The sequence below is a fragment of the Perna viridis genome, chromosome 15, assembly GCF_037379345.1.
Source record: "Perna viridis isolate PV_CMFRI_1.1 ecotype Kerala chromosome 15, ASM3737934v1, whole genome shotgun sequence".
Classification (NCBI taxonomy): domain Eukaryota; kingdom Metazoa; phylum Mollusca; class Bivalvia; order Mytilida; family Mytilidae; genus Perna; species Perna viridis.
The window spans coordinates 12927527-12950205 of NC_142459.1; the positions used below are offsets into that span (position 1 = coordinate 12927527).

At 34.4% G+C, this 22679-nt stretch overlaps 1 protein-coding gene across 3 annotated transcripts; it reads left to right on the forward strand.

Moving 5' to 3' along the window:
- The first annotated feature begins 87 nt into the window (after positions 1-87).
- LOC148596983 (uncharacterized) lies at positions 88-21910 on the forward strand. Of its 3 annotated transcripts, XM_088564463.1 has the most exons (9): positions 181-249; positions 10533-10599; positions 12242-12958; positions 14582-14982; positions 15581-16318; positions 17129-17372; positions 18353-18605; positions 19586-19717; positions 20297-21910. In XM_088564463.1, the coding sequence occupies exons 3-9, from the start codon at positions 12748-12750 to the stop codon at positions 20427-20429; spliced, it is 2112 nt and encodes a 703-aa protein (XP_088420589.1). In that variant the 5' UTR covers positions 181-249; positions 10533-10599; positions 12242-12747; the 3' UTR covers positions 20430-21910. The 3 variants fall into 3 exon arrangements, with proteins under 3 accessions (XP_088420587.1, XP_088420589.1, XP_088420588.1); XM_088564461.1 differs by lacking the exon at positions 10533-10599 and having other exon boundaries at positions 88-249; XM_088564462.1 differs by lacking the exon at positions 181-249 and having other exon boundaries at positions 10559-10582.
- The last annotated feature ends 769 nt before the right edge of the window (positions 21911-22679 follow it).

The following is a 22679-nucleotide window of genomic DNA, read 5'->3' on the forward strand; positions in this document are numbered from 1 at the left end:
AGTTCAAAGGTCTTAATTATAGTAGTAAAATATAATTTGCCAATGTTTCCAATTTTATAATTTCCATATGCAAATAAGGTTGCACTAGTAACAAACATTTGTCATGTCTCACTAGATAATTTTCTATCTTTATGAAAACCACATGTTATTTGTTACCTGTTCGTTGATGAATGTAGACACAATTCATTAGGATGGCTATGCGGCAACATTTTACATGTGTCTTATTGTTTGTTTATTTATTCTGTCAAGGTAAGAATCATAATAATTTATGAAATACACAAGGAGTATATTAAAAGGCTATAATGGTATTTTACGCCCATTTACATGTAATTTTTCAGAACGAAAAGAAACGAGATACGTGTACATGTACTTGCGAAATTTTTTACTCGATTCTTTCAAGAAGAAACTTTAAAGTTTTGCTTGATTTTGTTATTGGCGTATAATTATAAAGAAAATTTAAATGTTGCAAAATATTTCCAGAGTAAAGATTATTTTCTTTTTGATGATTAATGAATCTTAAAATCGTAAAACTTTTTATCAAATCATTCAAAACTTCCTTTCAAAATACGTTATACACTACGTTATCATCGTACTAGATTAATATGAAAATACTTGAGTCAAGATAGACACAAAGTCGTCTACATGTATACTTTATACTGCAGTCTATATACTGTATACATGTAATTAGTTACCTTCATGTTGATTTGTTTAGCCAAGTTTTGTTTGTGATCAGCTTTATGATACCTTAGCGTACATGTATATCAGTTGTATTATATTAAGTACCAGTCCACATAAAATTCAGACACTACCAATGCCAAAGTGAGTCATGGTGTAGAAAAAGCCTACATGTACTAAACAAATGATGCTTTTTCAATCTTTTTATGCTACATATTCGCATAGCGATAATCATTTCTGCATTGAGATCTGCACTTTTTAGAAAATCGTGCATATATATATCACACTAAAATAAACCAAGTGAAACCAAATCAAGGACGATGTACAATCTATATGATTTTTTATCTCACAAGCACAGCAACCAAATGAAAAATTAAGACTGGTTATGTGATCAGTAACTGTTTCTGAGTAGAAAATAAACTGCATCTTGGTGGGTTTATGATATGCATGAATCGCCTCCTGTCTGACACTTACATGTACCTGTATAAAGAGTCGGCCCTATGGCACTAATGAGTATTTCATCTAAGGCATGGACCATTTTCTTCTCGAGTGATGACCTGGGATTTTATTTTTTTTAGAAAAAAGTTCATTTGAAAATCTACATTTTTAAGTAATGGGGGAATATTGAGTCATAATGTTTTCTTCTGTGGCTGAGTAAAATATCCTCAAATTTGGAACAACTTTATTTTTTTTTAAATCCTGCCCCCTTTTTCTATATAAAATAGTCGGTGCCTAACAAGTACACGTACCGTGGACATGTAATTTTGACTTTATTCATATAATTTTATTTGTTTGTAAATAACAACATACTTCCCGTGTTAAGCACACAATGAGGTTAGGTCATCCTACGATGACTAATAAGGGATAGAGTCATTCTTTTTTCTGTTTTTGCCTCAAAAGAAATGATAGTGCTTTACATATTCTTTATTAAAAGTTAAAGATAATTATCAATGAGGCGCTGTTTGTTTGTTTGTTTTTTTGCTTTATTGATTTAGAGATACAAACACGTGATGGAGCACAGCATCACCTAAATAACAGGAAAAAGTGCAGACAAAGACCCACGAAAACTATTTATATTTACCTTGCAATTTAGTCATCTCGTATATGTATGGCTTGACTTAAATGTACAGTGTACATGTAAGCTTGTGGGAAATGGGATTCACTTTCGTGGAAATTAAATCTGGAACCCAATGACACGATTAAAGGATAAGTTAGGTGGTGAATCCTAGCTTTGTTAAACCACAAAAGTACGCAATCTCCTATTAAAAATGGCAACTTTTAAATGTACATGTGTCTTTAGTCGATAATCTTAAGGAAATAATCCGATAATGATTGACCTAGGCATTTTCATATCACATCTTTCAGTTGTTGATAAACATATATATGTATATACGAGTGCTTTTATCGGAATAGGAGTGAATGTACATGTACACTTGTAGATCGTTTGGGAGAAGGGTAATTTCTGAAAAGAAGGTTAAAACCTGCAGTATAATTTATAGTCAGTTGTATACAATTATTTATGAGGACGAACCAGTTAATTAAAAAAAACGTTTGAGAAAGACCAACCGCTGCCTACTTTAAAGTTACATGAACCAATTTTTGGGCAGTGGTGTCTTCCCTGCTTTATATTAAATAATATTTAAAAACAAAACATTCTTAACATAAATTGTATTTGAACATGTTACACCAATCGATAACCAATGATTCCAAAGTCTTAAAATTCTAGATCCGTCCATGCAATATGTGGCTTTAAATCTGCAGATAAATTGAGTTAGTCCTTAAAAAGACATTATATTTATCAGTGTATATTGATCATAAACTAAACGATTTTAAGAAGATGAAAAGGAGCATACATGTAACTGAACTATCTCCATAGACAAAAGTAGAGAAACTTTTAAAAAATGGTGAAGTGTTTTGCAAACATGCTTGTCCTAAAGTATAATATTATATATAGTTGTATGTAGAACTATTTATTGGTATATACATGTATATGTACAACGAGAAGAAGCTTCAGATGAATGTAAATAAAAGTGATCTTAACTTTGAGTACATGTACATTCTTGACAATTCAAGGCCGTGGCAGGGTTTTCTGAATAGTGGTGCGAACTAATCACTGATAAGCAATGTTACTTGATTATCTAGTACACTTTCTCTTAAATCATAGGCTAAGATGTATATCAAAGTTTTTTTTTTTTCAAAAAGGAGGTGGGGGGTTGTGCGATCGCACCCGTCGCACCCCCCTTTTGGCTACGGCCTTGCAATGTATGTTCATCTATGCCTTTTCCAAATATTTGTCTGTATGTGATAGTGTATGAATGACGTAATTTCTCCAAAACATGCACTTAGACGCTTTATATGCAACACGCACGATATATGGTGGTGATGTTTTAGGTTACATAATTAACACTAATTCAACCAATGAGCTTTTAGAACGCACGCAAAAATAGTCCTACACTAGTTTTGGTGCACTTGTGTTATGTTGCTGTAGAAAAAGTGCACATCACATCTACACAGAGAATTATATTTCCAGATAAAATGGTCACTGTAACTGACTTAAATATTTTTTTATGAGTTCTGCATGAAGACCCCTTTTTGTGAAATGGAGGGAATTCCCATTGACTAGGCGTTCTAGGATAATACCCACGAAATTCACGAAAGTATCAAAATTGTTCAAAAGAAAGGAGTTCCGCCCATGAAACTCCCTGAATTCGTAACCAGGTACATTGTACTAATTGTAGCATGATTCAGTTTCTACTGCTGTGAAAAAATTAATCAAAAAAGGTTTACGACATGGTTGTCGGTACAGAGGCACCTTTATGTCCGCTTTCGGAAAGTTAAAACGCTTGCAGGTAAAGGACATCTCCTTGGCATATCCGTCAACAAGTGTTAGTCATTTGAAAAGAAACATATTGACAAGTGCGTTATCGTCAAACAAGAAAAGCCATTTTCTGTATACCAAACGATATTTTTATGACGTCACGATCATAGATCTTCTGACATAACCCAAACTTCATGTCCTGCATGTATATATACAATGACGCACTGAATTCTCTATCGCTGAGAAAGGTTTTGTTTTAGAAACCCACTTATTCTTGCTGTCATACAATATACATGACTTTGTGTGTATGTGCGTATAAATTTGTGGTCACGTTTTGTTAAGTCATTTGAGCGATCGGGTTCTAATATTTAACGTTTTCCGGAAATATTCTTGTACTCTACGAGTTCGTAAGAAAATGAAATTAAAATTATTAAACTATTTGTGATGTAATAAAAAGGTTTCGGTTTGCCATCTCCGATTTCCACCAAAGGAAACCAACACTTTATGGCAACCGTATCTGACATATATATTCTAATTGAACAATTTTGTCCACATTGAATAAACCCTGCGGTGTGTACGCAACATTACTTTTCAGACACACTCAAATATTTGTCCTCGGTGTCAAAAGTTCAATTTGTAACTGTGTACATGTTCAAATGTATCAGAGAGTCACAGATGAGTAGCTCAGACCTTTAACAAAATTAATTCGTATGGGTTTAAATTATTTTTTTTTCCAAGAGTTGTTTACTTTTTTACCATCAAGTGTAATGTAGTAATGTACTATTTCAATATTGAAAACTGTTGAGCCAACAAGTAAATTCTAGCAAGGATCTAAGTGTCTAGAGCCACCGTCACAATTCAGGGTCTTGTCTTTATACGTCGGGCAATGACTATTTTACCTAACCCGAATAATCCAGTCGTTATATTACGTACCCAACTATCACTCAATTAACGAGAGTATAAGAGAAAAGGATACGGAGAGACACTGGATTACTCGGGTTATATTCTGCCATGCAGAAAAAAAAACACTTTTCAATGACACGGTTTTTCAGTGGGATTACCATTGCCCGACGATCTTCCAGTTGTCTGTTCACAAGAGTCTGTGCATGTACAAGTCAAACGCAGTGGAAAACTCAATGTTGATTAAATGGTCCAAATAATATATAGACATTTATGGACAGAATGTAGGATATACATGTACATGCACATGTAGTAGAAAACAACGACGATAAATAAACACAAGAAAGAAGGTTTCCCCTTCCTATTTTCCGCACCAAAAATATAAATTATCTAAAAAAGTTAACTATAACAAAAACAACATTTTTTTTCGGTATAAAATGTTATCAACAAAACATTGATACCTATATTCAAGGAGGTAGACCTAGGGTAAGGGACACAACTCATGAAATCGGTGATATGTATGTATCATATTCAATCTCACCAAAGCCTCTCAAGCTTCCGTTTGAAGCAGAATAAAATGAATCCAAGTTAATTAGGTGCTTACATAAGTTTGATGTACAATGCTGAATACAAACGTTCCAATGATTTTAAAGAGTTATGTCCCTTACCTTATGTCTACCTCCTTGAGGAAGTTAGATCGTAATTTTACCTATTCGAAACTAATTCTAGTAACATTTACCAGATTTTACTAGTATGCACATAACGACTTACTAGTACCTCTACACGTCCGTGACACACAGGAGAGAATTCAGAGATTTGAAAAGAGGTGGTTCTAAAAGGGATTCCAAAAAGTGGAAATCCCATGATACTAGCTTAAATTCTGAACAAAATTAGCAAAATGTTCAACCAAAAGGGGGAATAGTTTTCTTTTGGATCCGCCAGTGAAACGGAAGACCACACTGGTATCGGCCAAGTAACCCATACAATGTACGAAATTATCTACTTTTAATACAAAAAGATTATATCCTCCAAAACTCCACTCCCTGAACAGTTGTCGTAAGATACATTTAAGAGTACTTGTACGTTGGTTTTAATCAATTCAAGACAGAAAAACATGAGATACGTAATGTAACTCTCTACGATCATAAAGCACCCCCCTCAATATATGAACAATAAATTTTAAATGCAAGTCAAATATATTCCAGTAGTTTTATTAAATCTGTTTAAGTAAGAACAAAATAAATTGACAGAGTTGTATTATCAGAATAGAACGAAATGAAAAAATTAAATCGAGCACATACAGAAGTGAAGTTCAATGTCATTTAACCTCGGTTAGAGTTTTGTAAACAGTTTAAATACTGCATGTATTATACAGGAAGTATTGAATTTCGTATTGAATTTCATCTTCCCGAACGTCCAGATTTTAACGAGGTTTTGTAACTACAAATAATAGTATTAGTTATTTGTAGCTAACTCTTATCTAATAACCTAACCTTGGGTTAGGGACATAACTCCTAAAATCAATGATATGTTTGTATCATATTAAATTTTACCTCAGCCTTTCAAGCTAAGCTTTCAATTGAAACTGAATAAAACCAATCCAAGTAACTTGGATGCTTACATGAGAACGAAGAAAATACTTGACACAAACGCCCCAATGATTTGAAACATTTATGCCTCCTGTCTACCTCCTTAAACAAGAGTGTAGTACTGTACATACATGTACATGTACAACTCTATGCAGTACTGTGTACATGTACGTATTGACTTCATTCACTGTAATATAAATGTAAAAACATTAAGGTTAAACTTTGATGGCTCGAACTGCAATGGCTCGAACACCATGGATATCTCGAACCAGTTTTTGTGGTCCCTTCACTAAAATTTATGCATACATCAACCCTGATAACTCGAACATCCCTCTAGCTCGAACTGTTTTCATCGGTCCCTTGGGTGTTCGAGCTATCGAAGTTCGACTGTACCTAATATATATACTAGTAGTAGATACATGCTCCTAGTTTCTCTGGTAGATTATATTTGAATGAACATACTGTAGAATTTAAATTTAAATATATTTATAGGTCACCGATCTTGATAATTGGGCATCAATAAAGGAATTTTTATATGGAATTCTGTGAGGAATATCCTTATTTCGCAAACTGTCGAAAAAGTGGTATATAGAATTCTTGTAACTTAACGCAAAGAACACTTATCTGATATTTCAAACAAAAACAAAATGTTCACCGCTCTTTTTTGTAGTATTAAAAAAACTAAAATTCCTATAACATTTCAGTGGAACACTTTCCCGCCAATTTTCTCCCTTTAAAAGAGGCTTTATAATAATTAATGTAACATTACCATAGAATTTTTAGGTAAAACATTCTTATAAAATAATTTCAAAATAATGCTTTTACACCATTTTAAACATTATGAATTCATTGAAATTATATACATGTATGTCTGTATGATTGACAGAAAATGTTGCTCGGTGTAATGTGTGCAGGTATGGCCTACCTTAAAACACACAACTTTTAATTAAGTCCTCAAAATAATAACTTGAAGATTCACTCGTTGTCGTGCTAGGCATATCTCCTTTCATAAAGCATACTTTTTCAGACTTTTTGTATCGCGCTAGACTTCTTACAATTAGGCTTCTGGAAAAGGGTTATGTTGCTACTAGATTGAAGTCATTACTACGGAAGTTTTATGGTCGTCATCATGAACTCGTGGATCGTTATGGTGTATCCAAAACTGATTTTGTTCAACGTGTCATAGTTTTCCTTACCTCTTTCGTCTACACTGGACTTGACTTCTTATGAGCAACTCGGCGGGTGTTTCTAGAAAACGGAGGACGCTTACCCTATCGGTGCACCTGGTCCATGCTCCCAGTTTTTAGTGCAGTCCGAGTTGCTCATTTACTTTTGTTACTTTGTATGTATTATTTTAGTTACTTTATGTTCTTTGTTGTGTATGGTATGTCTGTTTCCCATGTCTGGTCTTTGACCTGGATTAATTACATTCTTTTTGATTTCCGCTAGAATCTTGATTCCCTTGATTACTCTTTCATCCACAAAGTAAGAAGTTAATATTCGACTGCAACCAAAATCGTTTTCCACGTGTACCCCATCTAATGCCACATATCGTTTTGGAATCATTCGGTCCAGTTGGGATCATTGCGACAAAATGCGAACCGACGGAATGATAGACGAACGCACATATCTCACATGCTCACACTATACCTGCCCCTTACTCTTATCATATACATGTACATGTAAATATATATTACTCTACCAAGTCTGATTCATAATCCCGCATTTTTGTTCTCCTCCCAAGCTTTAAAATACTCAGATGGCATTTTCTTTTTTACCTTTAAACTGGGGAAAATCATGCAGCACCACCATTCGTAGTTTCTACAGTTACTACACCGAGGAAACAAATTATGTCGATTTGCACTTGTCGACAGTGTTTCACTGGGGGACTTATATGACCTCACTGTATATGCTACATTTAGAATGATTTTATAGACCTTTTAATTTAACTTAATATCAAAGGGTCCCTAGGGGGAAAGTACATGTATTACTGTTTGAACATGTTGATCCCACACCAAAACAAGTGCAGATTTTGTAGAAATCGGATAAAGTTTGTCATTTGACCCGAACAGACTTTTACATTGAGTTCCGTTTCGGAAAATTCTTCAGTTGCATCGAGGTCAACTGAGGTCAACAGTCCTAAAATCAGGAAAGATTACAATGGGAACCAAGGGAACAGAAGCATTTCTATTTAACTATTAACGTTCTTGTAGTTCCTTTCTTGGTCTAGTACAAAACCGAAAATCGGTTCAATCGTCCATGCGAGACCCGACATGGTAGTCAAGGACGTTAGAAACCCCCAGTCTGCATGTGCGCCAACAGATTCAAATCTAAAAAAAAATGTGAAGTCGTCTATATAAAAATAATCTGTCGCATTTTGCGGCAAACAAATTGTTTACTACATTTAAGTGTCAATTTTCAGTAGACAAAGAGTAATCAAGGGAACCAAGGTTATATATTCAAAAGAATGTAATCCAGGGACAAAGACCAGACATGGAAAACAGACATACACAACAAAGAACATAAAGTAACTAAAATCATACATACAAAGTAACAAAAGTAAATGAGCAACTCGGACTCCACTAAAAACTGGGAGCATGGACCAGGTGTACCGGTAGGGTAAGCGTCACCAACGAATGAAATATGACCGGATGTTTTGAGACTTTAGCATGTTAAAAAGAAAGAAATTTTGAAGTAAACCATTGTAATATTCAATAAGTACTCAGTGATCTAATATTACATGTATATATATATTTTTATAGTTGTTTCAACTTTTATAAAGTTACAATATATTCATTAGATAAGTTTCGCGTTGGCTACATGTATTAGGACAGAAACGCGTGTATAATTGTAACAAGAGGGCAAAACAGAATTTGGCCTATAATGTAATTTAACAGCAGTTTTGTCAGTAAATAATGGGTAATAACAAAATTATTACACAAGTCATACAAATAGAATATTTTTTTAACAAAATCCTATAAAAGATATAAAGCAATGGTTCTGTTTTCTGTACCCCAAGTGGGTGGTACATGTGTACATGTACACGTATATCGGAATAACTTGTCTACATCCAACCCTCTGTCATTTCTAGTGAACGAGTGGGTGGTACATGTGTGTATTTGAATCAATTGTCTAGCCGTCCGTCATTTCTTCCGCTTCAATTTCGTCGTAGCTACAAGTGTACAGAACATCGACTGTCAATGAACAGATTGGTTTCAAACTGGGAGCATGGACCAGGTGCACCGGTAGGGTAAGCGTCACCAACGAATGAAATTTGACCGGATGTTTTGAGACTTTTTTTGGGCAGTTGTAAGTAACAAGAGATGTTGGTTGTTGTCGGACATGAACTTCATGTTCTGTGGGACTTTAAAAAAAAAGTACTATCTTCAAAAATGGCTCGCAATTTCAATTTTCGAACGTCACTATGTTATCACTATTTGGCCAATAGGGAAACAGAATTGCGATTAGGTGACTTGCGTTTCCATGGAAGAGCGTCTTTTAGGTCAAAAAGTAAAAAGCCATACTATATCGACTGTGTCGGAAAAAAGAACAGATACATGTAATACGGTGAAACATAACAAATGCAGCAGCGTACATATATAACCTAGATACAAGATACTAACATTAATAATTTTAGAGATCTTCAAAGGCATTTTTCCTAAATGAAATGAAAAAAAAAATGAATTGCCTCACAAACACTTCGGCTGCCACTGCACGGACTAGTTTCATACATCTATCTGGTACAAGTACATGTACATGTATGTGGCGCTATACATACAGTATTTTGCATACGTTGTAAGCAATTCTGGCTGCTGTCTGCACGAGTAGGGGTACATTTAACGTAAGCATGTACCTATCAGGACGACGCTTGCAAAGTCATTCGTGATTTATTTGATATTCTATAAACGTTTTCTTATCCAGCGTTTTTAAAAATTTGGTATATAAATTACATGTTTTTAAAGAAAAGTCGATCAAGGTCGCACAAGTTTTTGTGAAATGTCAGTTTATTTTAATTTCTTGTGTCAGTGAATATGAACCGTGAAATGGCATGATATATTTGTTCAGATAAAAATAATGTGATTCTAGAATTTAAAACCCTAGCATTTCAGGACGAAAATGTCAAGTGTACGAAATATACACTTAATGCTACATAAAATAACTATAGTATCTTTTCAGCGTGTACAAAGAAAAGTATGCCTAGAGTATGTTAAGTGTCACACCTTCACTATATTTTGGTATTATTATTATTATTTTATACATGTAAAAGTTAGTCTTTGTTCATATACTGATGTCATGTTTTTAGTGTAGTGGTCTTGAGAACGCTTTAAAATTACCTAATTGTGTGGAAATCCCAAATAAGCAGGGCGTGAAAATATCCTGAGAAGATGGCAAGTACTATTGCAATTTTATTTATTATTTTAAAATATGACCAGAAGAATTTTTATTATCGTTGAATCAGTTGGATTCTCACGGATTTTTGTTTAAATAACACATAAAAGCGTCAATTCAAGTTATCAATACATGTACTTGCATTATGTTGCACTTTTTAGGGTGAAGTGCATGAACACCAGGACGTAATATTTTCGAACAAAGATGAAAGGTTACTAATTTGTTAAGGTATTTATTAGGCTGCAAATCAAGTGTTTTGCTACCATTACGGGTTTGAGTCAAGCAAATGTGCAAAATATTATTCAGGAACAGAGAATTTCAACATCCATACAGTTACCTAGGAACCTAAGTTTTTACCCACGCACACAATCAGGCCACATGCAAACCTGAGTTTACAAACAATGTCATAAAATGCTCCTTTATTACATTTTTTGAAAAGTAAAATTTATTACATACTGTACCGCGAAGTATTTACGCCTAATATCATAAAATGATTTACAAAGTTCTGATATAAATCGTCTAACACTTCAATACACGTGTACAATATCGTCCATGATTCCACCTTGATTTGAATATAAAGTTGTCACCTTTGACTACTAACGGTCTTTATGAAGAAGAATCATGATATACACAGGCGTGTACATTTATTTCCAACATTTAAGTAGTACTCCAGCTAAGAATCATGCAAAATGTGACTCATGGGTGAAACGCCTACATATTTTTATTTTTGAAATTTTATTTGAAATGCCATAGTAAACAGTAACTATCAGTCGTTTTTTTCATATAACCCGTGCTCTTAGGAGATAAAAATTATGTAGAACGCACTGTAGATTTCAAAAGTAAGGGAGATAACTCTGTAAATGACACTCGAATACAATAGAATCTTGAAAGTTGATTGTCTCCTTAGAGCAGGTAGATTTGAATAAATAATTACACATTTCATAATATAGACGCACAAATCAACTTAATATCAAAAATAAAAAAATGTCGCCGTTTTTTTAGGTGTGTCACATTTTACAGAATTTGCGTGATTCTTACAAAGACTACTACTTAAATATTATTTTGTGTAAGAACCAACTAATTGGTGGCACATCATTTTACTCAGATTGACCTCTTCCGCTTCAGATATTCATCGCATTATGAAAAATACCAAAAAGCTATTTAAATTTATCCTTATTCTGTGATTTTTTTATTGTTTCAAATGGGAAGAAGTGCTGCGAAATTTCCCGCCATTTTTCCATAGTAGTTTTCAACTTAATTTGATCTGTCAATATCTTAAAAGGGTAAACTTTGGTGAATATTTTAGGAGCTTATGAGTTATAAATACATGCACTTACATGGTACATGGAAATAATGCAAAATAAAGTAAAATTGCTTCATTTGTCTTCATGTGCTTTTCTTAATACACATTTTGCGTGATTTTTAGTACTTAAAACTCAAATGCCAAGATGTATACACGAATGCAAAAATCAAATCGAATGTACATACATGTACCCTCACTTAGTAGGAAATTTTATTGATTTCGCACAGACCTTTGTAAAATTTGAGCAAATATATTATATTACATGTAACATGGACCCTTTTCCTTTTTTTTTGGGATCCCTCTTGAAACCATCTTTTCAAAATTAATGGATCCTCGGTCCAGTTGTGCACAATGTATATTTATAAATGCACATTGTACAACATACACGATGTACATGTTAAAGTTCATTTTGATACAGTTTATGAAGAGGCAACGTAAACTTATTTAAAACTGGGTACATGTCTCAATTAGTCATGTTCTGAAACCCGTGTACACTATCATTATGCACTTTGAACCAGAGATCATCCATTCAGATATTAAATGATGCATTTCTGTCTTTACTTCCAGTGTTTGTGCATGCGCAGATAAATACCACCTCTGACTTGAAAGACATTGCTGACAATTTGGTCGTTAAAATTAAAGTTCTCGAGAACTTAGATGATGGAAGCCTGCATACCTTTCAACTCACTTTGACCAACAATGCAAGTACGTCATTGTCTGGAACAAACTGGAAATTGTATTTTTACAGTTTTTTCATCGTTGAATCAAAAAATCTTCTGTCTAGTGATGGGTTATCAACCGAACCAGCAGGATATATTTTACCGGAAGCAAATCTAAAGATACTACACGAAAATGGCTGCCTCTTTTCGTTTTCACCTACCGCAGATTTTGAACCAATTTTTCCTTCGGGTGTACGTGTTGTCAATTTTGATGCCCAAAATTGGGCCGTCTCAAAAACAGATGTTCCGCCGAACTGGTACATTGTCATCGACGGTTTAAACGACGCAAAGACGATCAAAAGTACAAAACAAGATTTTGTTGAAGATTTCACCACACCTAAACAATGGAAGAGGATGAAAAAGGACGAATACATCCCATACACGACACAGAAACGATATCAGCGTTATCAACGAAGTTCATCATCGGTACAACCAAAAATAGTAGTTCCTACTCCAAAGAGCATCACCCGTCATGATCAATCAGAATCTTTCAGCCTTAGTCCGTGCGTTAAAGTTGTAGAGGATGGCTTAGGTGGCTTAGACGACGACAAAAACTTTTTGAACGGTATGGCAAATTTATAAGTATAAAAACATATTAAGCACAATAAGCACGGACATCAGCTACAAAAGTGTATAATGAAATGAATCATACACGACACATGTACATATCTGGATAAGAAAAAGATTGATACTTTTTTTTAGGAAAGTGCTTGTACTGGTTTGATTATATCAGATGTTTTCTAAAGCAACTCATTTTGACCATCAAAGTCGGGAAGTCATTTCATGGATAAGAAATACATAATGTAGTAAGCTAATACTCTCGTCATCGATGAACCAACCATCCTAATTTTCTCTAATTAGAAATTGTCTCATGATCCACTCAAACAATGTTTACAAAATTCCGTACTTTCGTATTATTAAGTGCCAGTCTTTGTAAGAATCAGGCAGTGGTAGAAGCATGCTAAAATATCACTTTGACAGTGTAACTATAATGCATTTGTACCATCAAAACTAAAGAATGAAGTTTTTATAGCGAGCGCCGCAAAGCGGTGTGAGTTCTACGGTTATAATTACGTGTACTTTACCTGAAGGTTCCCCTTTATACTAACGAAAAAAAAAGTCATGTCCCGGAAGTAACAAAAAGTGACTGTCCTTACGGGGAAAACTAATCATTTCCTTCAATCAAACAAATAAAAAAAATATAGGTTAAGATTATGTAAAAATAGATTCATATTTTCTGGTAGTTTTCAAATCTTTTTATAATTTGTTATACTTATTTAAAGAAGTGAATGTTGTGTTTATAAAAAACTTCGGGAAACACGGGAAATATAACTCCGATTATATTATCAAAATCGAAGCATAGCTTTTCAAATTTAGGAAATGCAATCATTTTCTTGTTTCATTGGAATTTGCAACTGTCGTCGGAATTTTGTTTTCGTCACATGATAAGCGTAAAATATTCCCACCATCCGTGGGGAACTGTCGTATTATTTCCGATTTCCGGTATCTGTACAGATTGATCTGACAGGCCAAAACTGAAATGGATGTTGCTAGAGTTGCCCTTAAGGGTTAAACAATGTAAAGCATTACGAAGTGCTATAAAGTTATTGGCGATTTGGAGAGCGAGGGAAAGGGGGTATGAGGTAAGAATTTTTGGGAAAAAATGGTTCAAGTTATTCATTTATTGAACCCCCCCCCCCCCACCCCAACCCCGTCAATTAACAGAACAGATTTTCAAATAGAAATATTGATTTTTGCTTGCTGGTTAAATATAAATAAAAATATTGCACTTGCAAAGCAAAATTTCTCATTCGGGTCGACCCCCCCCCCCCCTTTCGTAATATCCATTGTTATTTTAAACATTCTCGCACAGACGGTACATGTATGGTAAAGCTCACGGTGCTCGCTGATTTAGGAAATGCCTTTTCCATATTAATAAAATGAGTTAATTTCATCGAAATGCACTGCACATAAACATTTCAAAGGCAGTTACTTTGCCGAAAATCTCAATTTTCCAACATTCTCATAATATATTTCCAAGCAACGTTGCAGAAATCAAATAGTGATTATATCCAGTAATAGAAGACTTAGGTTGCATGTTTCAGATTTTTTGCAACTTTGCCCGATTCTAAAAGACTTGCACTTCATTTTAATTGATGATTTTACTTTTTTTTTTTTATCATTTTAGAGATTTTAAACGTTACTTCTGACTGTGCAAGTGCTGAGATACATTTAAGCTTTAACAACAGCATCGTTGTCTCAAACGAAGGGTACGAGTTAATTTCTGATCCATCGACAAAAACAATAACGATACAAGGCAAAACAAATACGGGCATATTTTACGGAATTCAAACACTGTTGAGTCTGGTAGCTAACAGTGTTATGGTACCTAAAATTGAGATAAGGGATGAACCTAGGTTCACATACAGGGGCATGCATGTTGATATTGCACGAAACTTCATGCAGAAGTCGACGATGTTAAAATTTATCGATGGAATGGCAATGTATAAGCTGAACAAGTTACATTTACATCTGACAGATGATGAAGGATGGAGGTTGGAGATTAACGGACTTCCTGAACTTACCAGGGTAACTAGCTAGATTATACATATTCTTCTGGTACATGTAACTAAATTATACTTCCGGTTTTTTTGGATAAATAGAAAGTAGATTTAAATATTACAAGATCACTGGTAACAACAGAATCTCTTTTGACTTTTAATTTAGTTTACATGTAACACATGTACAGAGTTGATTACATGTAAAAAGCATTGGTCAAGTCTAACATTTTCGTTATACACTTATACTGTAGTAATTACATAACAATAAACATGCAATTATTTGTTCATCTATGTGGTTGCCTAGTGAACACTAATTTCATTTAATCAAATTCTACATTAGTTATACCCTTCAAGTTGTAAGACGCCAAAAAAAAAAAAAAAAAAAAAATATGTGTGTTTACATGCTGAAAAAAAAATAGGGTCGGTAGGTCGGATTTTTTTTTGGCCGCCATCGTTGTTTAATACGATAAATACCGGTACCAGTGACGGAAAAGGCAGGAATTTCCGGAATTTCAGAAAATTGCCGATAAAAAAAGTTGAGGGTCGGTCGGGTGACCGTAAACATACATATTTTTTTGGCCTGATCTATGCATGTGAATTTAAGAGATCTTACATTTTCATTTTAGATCGGAGCTAATCGCTGTCATAGTTTTCAGCCGGATACCTGTTTGATATCTCAATTGGGGTCGGGGCCAGACAATACAACTACCGGAAGTGGATATTTATCAATACAAGACTATAAAGAAGTTCTTATGTATGCTAAGGCGAGATATATTGAAGTTATACCAGAAATAGATATGCCAGGGCATGCGCGTGCAGCGATAATGGCAATGGAGGCAAGGTTCCGAGAATACAACAATTCAGGAAATCCACAGGAGGCCAACAAATACAGACTTACAGACCCTGACGACACCTCGAGATATCTTTCTGTGCAAAATTTCAACGACAACGCCATGGATCCGTGTCTTGATTCAACCTATGAATTTGTAAAAAAGGTTGTTGAGGAGATTAAGAAAATGCACGAAGAAGCTCAACATCCGTTGAACATATTTCACTTTGGTGGGGACGAAGTCGCAAGAACAGCTTGGGTAAATTCAACAGCATGCCAAGGAATGAATATCCCCGGAGATTCTGCTAGAAGACGAGCAGCTCTTAAAAAGTATTTCACAGAAAAAGTAGCTAACATTACTTATGGCTTTGGTCTTAACATGGCCGGTTGGGAGGACGGATTTAATGCGGGTAATGGTATGCCTTTTAGCAGACAAAATTACCAAAACGATGAACTATATAGCAATGCCTGGGACAATGTTTGGGAATGGGGCGAATCCAGACGGGCATACAACTTCGCCAATAATAATTACAAGGTAACTTTACAGTTAAATGCTTTGAATTACAGGTTATTTTTGGTAACAAATTCTTGATATACTGAGTCTCTTAGAATGACAAATGCATTCGATATCAATATGCTGGACTTCAAATTGATCCATTGCAGACAATTAGTTGGGTTCGTTATCAGTCGTCAGAGATACTTATTTAATTCAATAATCAATTTTACTTCAGAATCAAATACAAAATTTCACTAACACTAAGTCTTGTACTGAAAAAGCTTTTTTAAATTAAAAATTAAAATGTATGTCTACAAACAAATATAATATCAATATACATAGAAACTTGCAATTTATTTAGGGCTACTGCTAAAACATAGTTCAAAGGTTATGAGATATATTTTAGACGAAACACTACCAAAAAAAAATATATTCAGAAACAAAAAAAAACATACGCAGAAACCAAGCAAAAACGCACAGATGCATGTTAATGAATGTAAAGAATTAACCTACATTGTGCATATACATGTAAGAGTAATCAAGAGAACCAAGGTTATAGCGGTAATCAAAAGAATGCAATCCAGGGACAAAGACCAGACATGGAAAACAGACATACACAACAAAGACCATAAAGTAACTAAAATCATATACATAAAGTAACAAAAGCAATTGAGCAACTCGGACTGGTCTCGGGGTAGAAGTAATACCGAAACATGAAAACAAATATTAAGTGTGCCGATGAAATAAGTTGATTTAGCTGTGAAAAATTCTGGTACATGTAACACTATTATGTTAAGCATGTGACATCTTGTCTAGTATGCAAATTATTAAAATGATCAATTGTTTAAGGTCATAATGTCTCACGCTACCCATCTTTACTTCGATCACCCATATGAACCGGATCCGGAAGAAAGGGGTCTGTATTGGGCAACACGTTTTGCTGACTCGTACAAAACGTTTGGTTTTATGCCCGACAAACTGTATGAAAATATTGACGTGACGAGAATGGGAGAACCATTAAGTAAAAGTGATGTGTGTGGTAACAATAACAAGACTAGATGTCCAGATCTACTGGAACCACAAAATATCGTAGGTTCGTACGTACAAAATCAAGTATATCTTACATATAAGGATCCGGTTTATGGTTATTAACAATTACACACAAAAAAATGGAAAATGGTCTTTGTCAGATATGTTCGATAGTATTCTATTGTAGTATAGATTATATTGGAATGCTGGTGTGATGAAACTTTTTGGATGTTTGTATTTCGAAACAAAATTTACAGAGGGGTTCCAAAACGTTCAAATGCGGTAAATTAAGAGTTGAATATACATAGGTATTTGTATACAGATACATGCATATGCCAATCAAAAACGTAGAATGAATGAAGTTACTGTTCTATACGGATACCATTTTTGTGGTTCATGTACATGTATGTGAAACCTTCATTACTTAATTTGTAAATTTCACAAAAACAGTTTAGCAAATTGAACAAAAACTTTGCTTTTTGTTATTATTTGCGGATTAACCGATCCGCGAATGATACGAAAGCAGATGACATTTTTTACGTCTTTTGCGTCTTCCATAAATTTAACCAAATTATGTTAACAAGGTTGTGTTGCCTAGAAGATTTATTTCAATAAATTCATTACGAAATCAACAATCTAACTAATCAACCAATGACCAATCTTGGAACAAACATGCACTAAAGGGACGACTAATTGATTTGGGGAAGGGGCTGGTAGTTTTGGTCGGACAGAATTTATTTTCGAAAATTTGCGAATCCGAAAATTAATTTTCAAATACTATACATGTACGGCTCGGTGTACAGCTGAACTACATGACTTTTATTTATTTTCATAGAACTGTACAGTAGATTAATAAGGCAAGAATTTTGTCCTTGGTAAGGGAAGCGAGAATATTTATCTCAAAATTAATCAGACCAAGATAATTATTTCAGAAACTGCCAGCCACAACCTCTCAGAATCAAATAGCCGTCCTTTAAATAAGATTTGGAAATATTTAACTTAGTCACATTGAATTTTTCAAAGTCAATTCAAAATTGTTTTTAGGTATGCAGGGTCATATTTGGTCGGAAACAGTGCTGAAAGAGGAATACTTCTACCACATGCTTTTCCCAAGATTATTAGCTTTAGCAGAAAGGGCTTGGCATGAAGCTCCATGGGAGAATGTCAAGGATAAATCCACACGTGACCAGCAGCGGGACCAAGACTGGGATACTTTTGCTGCTGCCGTTGGTCATAGGGAGTTAAAACGTTTAGACGATATTGGAATTACTTACAGAGTACCTCCCCCTGGAGCAAAGTAGGTTATCTATTTTTTTTTGCATGTATTCATTTTAAAATACATGAGCAAGGGCGGATCCAGACGTACGCTTTTAAAAGGAGGTCTGCCAAGCGGAGTTCCTCAGGAAAACGGTGGGAGCTACATGTATAATGAAGAACATTATTTACAATTTTTCTCAATTTTACACATGACAATAACAAAATTTCGGATGAAAAGGAAGGGCGCCAGCCGATGTACACCCTTTTGGATCAGTTACTGCATAGGTACATATACTACCATCTTGTTAAATATACATATAATGTATAGCCTAACTGGCCGAGTGGCCTAGGGCGCTGGATTTAGTGCAGGCGGTGTTGCCATAGATGTCACAGCGATTCGAGTCCCGCGGAGGGAACAACCAAAAATTTGCTTCGCAAATTTGACAGTTCTAACATCGTTGGGAATTTTTCAGACCTTTATATATATATATATATATATATATATATATATATATATATAAACGTCTAAATATGTTTAACATCACTAGAAGATGGTAAAATTTAAATTGAATATTTCGGATAACAGATATCCTTCCTCAGCATAAAACTCATAAAACTATATATATATATATATATATATATATATATATATACAAAATCCAGCGCCGGTGGCCGAGTGGTCTAAGGCGCTGGACTATGTGCAGGCGGTGTCACAGCGGTAGGAGTTCGAGTCCCGCGGAGGGAATGACCAAACATTTGCATCGCAAATTTGACAGTTCTAACATCGTTGGGAATTTTTCAGACCTTTCTATAAGTTTACATATCTTCCCTGTTGATCCGATGGAGCAGTGTAGTCAAAATTATCCTTTTAATTGCGAAACATATATAAACATGTAGTTTTGACAATATTTTACTTTAATAGTAAGTAGATTCTCAAAAAAGTATATTGACACATATGTATACAATTCATTCATGTATGACCGACCTACCACTAAAATCGTACTTGTTGGTGCATTGTAGAAAAGTTGGAAAGAGGATGGAAGTTAATACCGCGTTTCCTGGTCTTACAGTTGAGTATAGTACAGACAAAAATACATGGAAGTCAGCCATGGATATACCAGTCTCCGAACCAAACTTGTATTTCAGAACCAGGTAGGAACACTCGGTACCTTTCTATACTCTCTGTTGGATATTGACAAGAAATGGGTTTTTTTCTCTATGCAAACAAAGGTATTTGTCATTTGTTTGTCTGTCTGTCTGTCGGTGAACACCAATGTATACTGTATCTTACACGCACAATTCTTCCAGAGGGTTTCAAGGAAGAAGGGATTCTTGGCCTTTACTGTGTTCATTTTGACAAAAGTTTGCACAGTCAACACATTGGGGGAGCGAGGGTCCGACAACCGTAACCACACCCACACCCACCCCCAATATTTGTATCGTCAGTTTCTATAAAAAAAAATGAGCAATTAAAGGGTGTTACTTTTTGCTGTCAGTTAAGGGAGTTAATCCATTTTTGTCTATATTACACGTAAATGTACATATATTTAACTACATGTACGATCTATGTGTCTAGTTTCAATGAAACTTCAAAGAATGGTAAGATAAATCGACAAACTTCAGATAAGTTATGTTTCAGATGCATTCATGTACATTGTACGTGTACAAGGTAAGACGGATATAATTGAGACTTTTTCATGGGTATCATTAAGTTTCATTTTCTGTCTGCAGGTCAGCTGATGGTCGCAGAACCAGTCGTGTGGTGAAGTTCACTGAAGCAGGACCTACAGGATGTGCTACGTTTGTTTCTCTATCTTTCTTATTATACTTACTTTGCTTTATATTCATGTCTTTGTTTTCATAATTACAACATTTCTGGAAATGGTCCTATGTCATACATGTACCTTCGAACCTATTTATTTTCCATACACGTTCATTTTAGCGTACATTTTAAAAAAAAAATTAGCATCGTTTATGTTTTTTTATACTGTTCTACATGTATGTTGAATTTGTTTACATCTGTAATCAGATTTGGTTTGTGCTTATTGGGAATTAGTTCTTGTGTGATTGGTGTATAGTCATGACTGTTTGTTTATGTGTTAATCTGTGAGACCATTTTCTCCTTTGATGTGTTCAGTGTTCAGGAACACTTACAAAGATGTGCCTATATGATACATAACAGATGCGTGTTACTTGGTAACCAAGGACTTGGTGCATAAATTTGTAAAATAACGGCATATTTATGTATTTATGACGGAACAAGATAAATCGTTGTTTTTATTTCATAAGTAAATGAATTATTTCATTTTTAAAAAGAAAAGTAAAATTTGGAAGACTGCATCCTGTTTTATTTTATCTTATACTGTAAGAGTGTGTAATTTTCACTGGCGGATCAAGAAATCCCAAAAAAGAGGACGGGGTGGATGCTGACTTGCTTAAGGGGGTCCAATGATTACAAGTGTTTTATATAGAATCTACCAAATATTTTTGGGGGCATAAAGGTATGAGCTTTTCTTTCGCCTCTTTGTATCCGCCGGTTTCCGGAAAAAATGCAAATCATAAACATATGAAGAAAGTGGTGCAATCCGAGGCCAGAAACGATTAATTGTATTTATTTTATTTTGTTGTGTGACAATATCACTTTATTATTTTTACGTGTAAATTGTACCTACCTGATAATGTTGATAATGTATGTAAAATATCTTGCCACTTTTATTGAGTGAACAAAATGTACAACTTTTGCTAACTGTTGATTTTTTGTTCAACAATGACCAACGTAACGACGGTTACAGTCAATACAGTGTATACAGGAACATGTACATTATGTATACCCACTCGACAAATAATTATGTATAATGATCCTTATGTCCGTCTGTCAGTATGTTTATCACTTTCTCGTTTTTGGAATAATATATTAAGCTGTTTATTTTGGCTTCTTTCACACAGAACAAAGATGTCATGCGTGGGTATCTTTGTATATCAAGGATCCTTTCCCTCCACTTTCAGTCATTATGTTTTTTTTTCTGATAATATATGTTTTGTCTTCGTAAAAGCAATACGTAAAAAAAACGCTTTTTTTTTACAGTATTTTAAATGTACTATGAACTTCAATCAAACTGTCGAAAATGAAATCGTTGCCAATTCCAGTCTAATAACATCCCCCCCCTCCCCGATACAAAATGTCATCATAATCTCTTCGTTCAAATCAAGTAGCAAATATATATCGAGCGATCCTTATTTTTTCATTGTCTATTTGTATCAATCTTTTGTATGTATTTTGTACTTTATAATTTGTGTATCATTTTCTATTTTGTTTATGAATAAACTTTTTATGTTTCTATTTAATTTGTATTTTTATTAGTCTCGCTTCAACAGACTTAAGCTTTAAAAGTTTCAACTCTTCTCTGAACGATATGCGCTGAGAACACACCAGGTATCCGCTTGCTCTCTATTGCTTCGCTGCTTCTCTGTATATACATATACATGCATGTCTTAATCTATTTAGTGATTATAGTACAGTGTTTTGTTCAAAATCTTTTTTTTGTGAAAGTACTAGATAATGCATCCGTGCATAACTATTAAAAACCTACATGTATATTGTTAGAGCAGTGCGTGTGTCTGTTTTATGTGGGCGTGTCAGTGAAAATACCATCCTCAAATTTAAGAAAAAAATCACGGATACTCCATTTAATCATTGTTTTACCACGGGCTGGCCATTTACATGTATGTCGGATTGTTTTACCCCAAAGCGACAGCAAGGGGGATAAGTAACGACATAAATGGCCAGCCCGTCGTAAAACCATGATAAAATGGAGTTTCCTTGCATTTATTTCTATTCTAATACGACTACAAGTGGTTTGTAAATATTTTTGAATAGACGCAGCATACATGTATGTATTGTACGAAATGTTGGTCATTTGATTTTTCACTATTTTACCATGTCTGTCGTCTAAAGAGCTTTGAACCACGTCATTTTAGAATGACAAAATTAATCATGAGTTGAAAAGGAAAAAGAAGAGTTAAGGGAAAGAACACGATTTCAGTACCACATCATGGTAGGAACAATTCATAAAAATTCATGCAACATTTATTTTAATAGGGCAAAAATATAATG